The sequence below is a fragment of the Cajanus cajan genome, chromosome 6 (assembly GCF_000230855.2).
Source record: "Cajanus cajan strain Asha chromosome 6, NIPB_CcT2T_4, whole genome shotgun sequence".
Lineage (NCBI taxonomy): Eukaryota > Viridiplantae > Streptophyta > Magnoliopsida > Fabales > Fabaceae > Cajanus > Cajanus cajan.
Window position 1 is genome coordinate 46674261 of NC_138522.1, and position 7121 is coordinate 46681381.

The following is a 7121-nucleotide window of genomic DNA, read 5'->3' on the forward strand; positions in this document are numbered from 1 at the left end:
TTCAATTATAATGCTTGAACAACATTTTCATTGCATTAACCATTTCAACTTCCAACCGGGGGAAAAATCTTAACCTGTATAACATTGTCTCTCTCAATATGTAAAAAATACAATCGACCGCTATTTTCCAATACAAAGGGAGCCAATCTGCCCCAAATGTCTCTAAAAATAGGAGGGGAGGGGGTGAAAGAAATAAAAACATATGAAAGGTAAAAAAAAGAAAAAAGAATAATGAAAATGCTAGCAAAATCTGCTGTATGATTTCTACACTAAGCCTACAATCTATACCTGAAATTTACATAAGCGCTTGGGTAATGATCGGGAAAAACCCCATGAATCCAAAAACTGGAAGAGGCCCATCATGACAGCCAGAAGAGCTTCTATCTTGTCTTGTTTAATTTTTCCCCACAATCCAAGTATCAGATTATCTTCAAAATAAATTCTGGCAATGGCAAGAAGTCAGTAAAAAAAACTAAGATATTATAAGGTCAGCATGATCATGGGTGGGAGGGGATAACGGTGGCACTGCCAATGGGAGTGAGTCATCTATTACTTCCAAAATTCTTCTTGCAGTTGCTTGGGATAATCCACCAGCATCAATTTTTCTAGAAGATACCATTTCAGATCTGGAATTCCTAGTTGAATTGCTACTCTCAACAGATCTTAGAAAATTGTCTTTTGATAACTTTGTTTGAGCAGCTTTTGCAATCAAAGAGCTAAAAGCACCAGATTCCCTCAAACTTTGAATAATAATCTGCAAAGATAAATTTTGTTTGGAAAAGTTACGACCATTTTTCAATAACTATGCAGCTGATAACTATGTAAATTGCTTAGAGAGAAACTAGAGAGCAAATTCAAGGCATTTGAACTTACCATGGGAGCATAAATACGAGTCAAGATGCCTTTCCTCATAAGTTTCATTTTGAGTGCTTTGTCAGTCCACACTATGCGTTCACGGTACCTAAATGAAAAAAAAAGGCCCATTTAAGAGACAAAATAAATTAGGACTTGAATATGCGAGCTTGCCATGCTGTAAAATGGAATTACTTCCATGTAATTTGTAAATGATAAAGCATATAATTTTTTTGTTGCTCGACTTTCGTAAATCTTCAACTGCTTGTCCACCCCTACCCCCCTTGAATAGTATAATAAGATCAATACTTGAGTTAAAAACTATGTAATTGATTTCATATCACTACTTACCATTGAAGCATTTCTTCCTCGGTTGCAGTTGAAGCAATTATGAATGCCTACACCAAACATTGAAGAGTTGTGTCAGACTAAAAATATAACATAAATGGATTCAGTGTAAATTACTCATGTCTTTAGGCTAACCATCAAGAAAATAAGAGGGAAGGGTGTCCGGGAATGCAATTAGTAAACAAGAAAAGAACATGTTCTGATTATAAGAATAAATGTGAGGGAATGTCACATAACCATGCATAAAAATAACAACAAAACATGAGTTTTGTTATGATTCATCTAGGAAACATGAGTATGGCCTTTAAAGTTTAAACAAACATCAAAATGTTAAACCCAGTTGATAATCTTTGGAAAATGAATGGAATTGCAAATAATAACTTACGTATTAGCCAAGAAGAAACTGGTAATAATTATAACTAGAAGGAACTAGAATGTACAAGGCAATTATAACTTACAGATCTGTCAAAGTCCAACATGAAGCATCTTTTAACATCTTCTTTTGTAGGCTTGCAGCCACACCGATCACGTCTTGAAGTTAAATCAGAAAATTTGGTGTAGGTGTAGTGCAGAACAGCAGCTTCTTCCAATTTTATCTCACTGATGAAAGATTTGGCATATAGAACAGTGTCAAATATAGACACAAACAGTGCATTTTTCACTATTAACATTAGGGGTTTTAAACATTTTATTCATATGATTCACAAGCAAATTAACATCAGTGAACAAGATCAAACAGAAAGAGAAAAGCTAGCAATGCACTCATTAACACACTTCTTTCAACACAATATTATTGGGTGAAATTCATGTGAGACCTACAAAATAATTAAAGCCTGTACAAGATAGCATTTATTGCTGGCATGGCAGATTAGGAATGCAAGTCAATATGATATCAACAGTTTACCTTGAAATAAGCATAAGGCAACTTATATATGAATATATTATATGAAATCAGCATACCCATAAATTCCTTATGATTAACCTTTGGACGTACTATTAAACTCCAAAATACATGTTGGTAGTAAAAATGCATACATATGCATGTGTATTATCTGATGCATACTCATATTTAATGACTGGCAGAATCAACATACTTAGGTGTCTTCATATAGTTGTGCCATCTATGGGCACCATTTGGACGGAGATGATCCTGAATCCTGGCAGCTGATTTCCCATTTCCATAAGTAAGAAAATAGTTTGGATTGCCACGTGTTGCTTCTTTGTAATTTCCAAAATATACATCCTTTGGAAGATGGTCATAGTTCTTCTTGAACATTGAAACCTAAAATAAACATCATAAGTTAAATGTATCAATAAATATACTTGGTTCAAAAAGGACAAAAAAGTTGGGACAACAACAAACACCATTAATAAAAATGCAACAAGACATGGTAAAAATCTGGATTTGCAACAATTGCTTTTACCCAAATAGATGCTTTTTGTTTTTAACCAACAAAATACCACCAATTCTAAGGGTATTGGGTTTTTGTTTGTATACTTTGCATCGGTATAATGTAGATACTGCTTAATAAATTATATTTTAACACATTGGTTTCTGAATCACACAATTGTACCAAGTTAGCTTCTGCCTCATTTCTTCTGTACATCATTAAAATTTAAAAACTCTTCCAGTGAAGTATAATTACTAAATAATGCATCTTAATTAGCTAAAAATAATCCTTTCTGCATTCTATACATTGCGCAAAAGTTTCATTGTGAAAAAAATGCAGAAATGTTTCCTGAGTATGAATGTCGGTGCATGTCTGCTTTTGTATGTCTACATTAAATGAGTCCCCAAGTTATAATTGGTTTGTTTCTAGAAAAGATAACTTTAAATGTTTGTAATTTCAGTTCAGTGAGTTTTTTTCCCACACGTAATAATATCACACAACAAAGACAAAAAACAAACTTCTCTTAATTAATAGATACCAACCACCCCACCTAAAAGAAAAAAACAGAATTTACAAGCATAAACTAAATTTATAATCATCTGTTTGAAAACTTAGAGAAGCTATCTAAGCAAATACCTCACTGAATGGCTCCTTGATATCATCTCGCTCCACACTGCTTTCCTGAAATAAATAACATTCCAGGACCAAGTTCAAAATATCAATGAATATCAACAGGGCAAAGAGTGGAGTTTGATCAACTACATCAAATAATATCTATATAAAACTCTTGCACTCACATAATTTGGAAAAATAACCATATCAACATTTCCAGGCACATCAGCTAACAACTGTCTTAAAGAGTACTCTTGTGTTCCTGCCGCGTGCATCAGCTCATCGGTGTCCAGATGGATGATCCAATCCATTCCAGATTCCTGAACAAATACAAAAAAATTGTCGAGCAACAATTTAGATCATAAAAAGATAAACTACAATGTTGGAGGCATGATAATAAATAATCCAACAAAAGAAATCATATTCCATACCCTTGCCATGACAATAGCCATTTCCATGTTCAAAGATTGCTTCACAAACAACTCGTAGTTACATGGTTTGTAGAAGAAGGTTGCCAGCCAAGTCTCATTCCATATTCGGCTGAAATAATAAAGAAAATAGAAATATATAAATAAGAGCATGGTTCAGAATACTTGGCTCCCGTGCTAGGATGTTTTTAACAAGTAGAACCCATGACCATCAGGTCACACAAAACAGCAACCCTACCAAGGCTCGCCTCCATATAATCATTTTTATTAATATGCAAGTACTGATAGGGTAGAAATCACAAATATGAATGGGTATTTTATTAAAAAGAAACAAATTAATGAAGGGTAAACTTGCCAATTCATAAAAAAAGGTTCCATGTCTGAGAATTCCTAGATAACAAGAATAAAGCAATGGAGCAGCAGGTGAATCAAGCCTTGATTTAATGTCAAAGAATCATTTGACCAATAAAGTTTAACTGTTCCAGCCATGATTCAACTGTTTAATGTTGATTTTCAAACCAAAGATAAAAAAGGAAGGAATTTAATTGCGAATCAGAACTTGATGACATCCCTTTTTTTCACATAACGGCAAGATCTCATAAAACAAACATTTGATTACGTCCATTTTCTGAATCTCATCATCATTTCCAAATAGGTATACATTCAGATTTAGCCAAAAAAAAAAAAAAAAACTTTCTAAGAAAATGCTAGAATCACTGCAATCCACATCAGAAACAGCTATTAATTGAATAATCCAAACCCGAAACCCCCACCAAAGATCTGCACTAACAAACTAGACACAAACCAAACCGGATCCAGATCGCGGGCCGAACTTCAAACAAACACAAAATACAGCCAAGAGAAAAGTCAACACCATCGAAACAACATTCACTTTCCATTAAAATCGAACGCTCAACAAGTTCATTCGCAACAAACAGTCCCCCACTGAATAAAGCAAAAAAAATAAAAAAAATAAAAAAAAAACAGTTCCTATTGTATCAAAAAGGAAAAAGAGTCTGAAATACCTCTTGGCTTGCTGCTCCTCGAGCTCCTTCGTTCTAAATATAACCTTCACTCCCTGATCAAAAATTGAAAAACACGTTTCAGTGAAAGATCCAATAAATAAAAAGAAGGATAAAGGAATTGAGGAACTGACGGGAATGGTCTCTAAAACCCTAGTGACATTGGGCGATGCGGCCTTCCCTTCGACGAAGAGGAGGAAATTGGAGACTCCGATGACCTTGTGGTAGAAGATCCAGGGCAGCGTCTGTTCCAATCCAGCGGAAGTGCTGGTGGTGATGCATATCTGAATTGAAAAAGAAGCGATTAGTGATGAGTGATGAGTGATGAGAAAGAAAAGAATCGGAAATGGAGGGGTGAGGGTTTAGCGGACCTTGGGGGAGAGGTGGGAGGAGTAATCGAAGGCCCAGTCGCGGAAGTAAGGGAAGGAGGGGTTGTGGGATTGGGCCAAGGGGTGGCTGCAATCGCCGTGGGAGCGGTGGCGGAGGGAGGGAGGGGAGCCGGACATGCCGGGGAACTGGTCGTGATCGGGTGACCAGCGGGTGAGGGGGTCGGTGACGCCGCCGCGCCATTGGAGGAGGAAGGCGAGGGCGGCCAGGGTGAGGGGGAGGACGGTGAGGAGGAGGAGGAGGCGCGAGCTGGGTTGCTGTTGGTTGTGGTGTCTTAGGGAATGCGCACCCGCCATTGGAAATTGAAGGGAAGGGAAATGGGAAGACTCAGTGTGGTGGGTGCATGGGAACGTTCTTTATATACTCTCTCTCTCTCGTCTTCGTTCGCCACGGACAACACAACCAAACCAAAAACAAAGAAAAACAGAGAGACCACTCACCACTAGTACTAACTCAAATGCACGTTAAGAATTCGGAATAATAATAACCGATACCACCCCTTTTGTCGTTGCCAATTGCCATTTCTGTTCAACACGTTTCTTCTTTTTTCACCTTTTCCTAACTTTTAAGATATCAAGCTTCTAAAGCTGGAATAGCTCAGTTGGTTAGAGCGTGTGGCTGTTAACCACAAGGTCGGAGGTTCAACCCCTCCTTCTAGCGGATCCTTTTACTCTTTTACTTTTATTAATTAAAATACAGTATTTTACTTTTATTATTATCAAAATTTTAACTAAATTAGGCCATCAAGGTGCAAAAGTTGACTATGGGTTTCTACAAACAATTTCTCACGACTTTTTTTATGGTTAGAAAATTTTGTCATCTTTCTACATTAATTATCACAAAGTATAATAAATAGCTCAAGTCAAATTTCACAAGACTGACTTGTTGTGACTTGTACCTCTACCATGCGGATAATTGTTAAAAAAACATTATACTATTTTCGTAATTTTTAAATCATAATATCTATTTGAGATTTTTAATGACAGATTCGAAAGGGGTTGAAATATTGTGGCATGGTGGATACCTTTCATCCTTTCGATTGAGATTTTCTTTCGTTGTTTTTTGGTTCCTTTTTGGGTTGTGATTTGGTTAGAAGGTGAGGTATTGCAAATGGCACCTCTTGTCCTTGATAGGGGTAACAACATCAAATATAGTAGGTTTGCTGGAATTGGAAATAGAATCTTTCCGTTTTTTTCTTTTGTTAATTAAAAATCATTATTGTATTTTTACTAATAAAATATAATTGCATTTTTTTAGTGGGCAAAAATAAAAAGAGATTTCGCCTTCTAAACCCAAAAAAAAAAAAAATAGTATCACTAAATCACATAATTGATAATTGATAAGATTTGATATCAATCTTTATTGTACAAGAACCCCATACTTACTCATGTGGTAACTACCACAGACACTTCAAAATTGACAATGAATAAATAATTGAAAATCAGATAACATGTCACTTTATTGAACCTTCCGTCTTTAGCACGAGGTGCATCCCATACAGGTAGATTTTCTAGGAGATTCCAAGAGACCTAAAATGCATGTATGAAACTTTATGTTAGCAACTCTTTTCATCTACCTTTTCAAAAGCTTTCTGTGTGTGTGTGTTTTTTTTTTTTTATTTGGAATTAATCCAACATTTCCTGTACCACTTTAAGAAAAATACAGTTTAAACATATTATTTCGAAGAATTTGGATTTGCTAAATCTAGTAAGGTTTTTTCCCCTCGTATTTCCTTTGATTATGCCTTTAGTAAAAACCATATTAGCAACTCTTTCATCTACCTTGTTAAAAGCTTTTGTCTGTTTTTTATATTTGGAATTAATCCAACATTTTCTATACAGCTTTTTAAAATTAAAAAAAAAAATCGCGGTTTAAACTTAAGATTTAAAAAAATTTGGATTTGGAAAATCTTGTGAGGATTTTTCTTTTCCCCTCTTATTTTCTTTGGTTATGCCATTGGTAAGATGCTGCCGGCTACATGGCAATGAAATGTGCTGAAGATGGTGATAAATTTAAAATGAGAAGGATTTTTTTTTTCTTCTCTTTAATAACCACGTTGACCAAATAATATACATAACTTT

The 7121-nt window shown here is 35.3% G+C and overlaps 1 protein-coding gene and 1 non-coding gene across 2 annotated transcripts; one reads left to right on the forward strand and one right to left on the reverse strand.

The window, feature by feature from the left end:
* LOC109814439 (glycosyltransferase-like protein) lies at positions 1-5591 on the reverse strand. The gene is made up of 11 exons (XM_020378869.3): positions 5025-5591; positions 4788-4937; positions 4657-4709; positions 3635-3743; positions 3389-3523; positions 3228-3272; positions 2295-2482; positions 1659-1800; positions 1204-1250; positions 874-961; positions 1-754 (listed from the first exon to the last, which is right to left on the reverse strand). Exons 1-11 carry the CDS (start codon positions 5334-5336, stop codon positions 473-475), a joined length of 1551 nt encoding a protein of 516 aa, XP_020234458.1. The 5' UTR covers positions 5337-5591; the 3' UTR covers positions 1-472.
* Positions 5592-5626: 35 nt separating this feature from the next.
* On the forward strand, positions 5627-5700 carry TRNAN-GUU (transfer RNA asparagine (anticodon GUU)). The gene has a single exon. It is a non-coding gene; the product is annotated as a tRNA-Asn (tRNA).
* The last annotated feature ends 1421 nt before the right edge of the window (positions 5701-7121 follow it).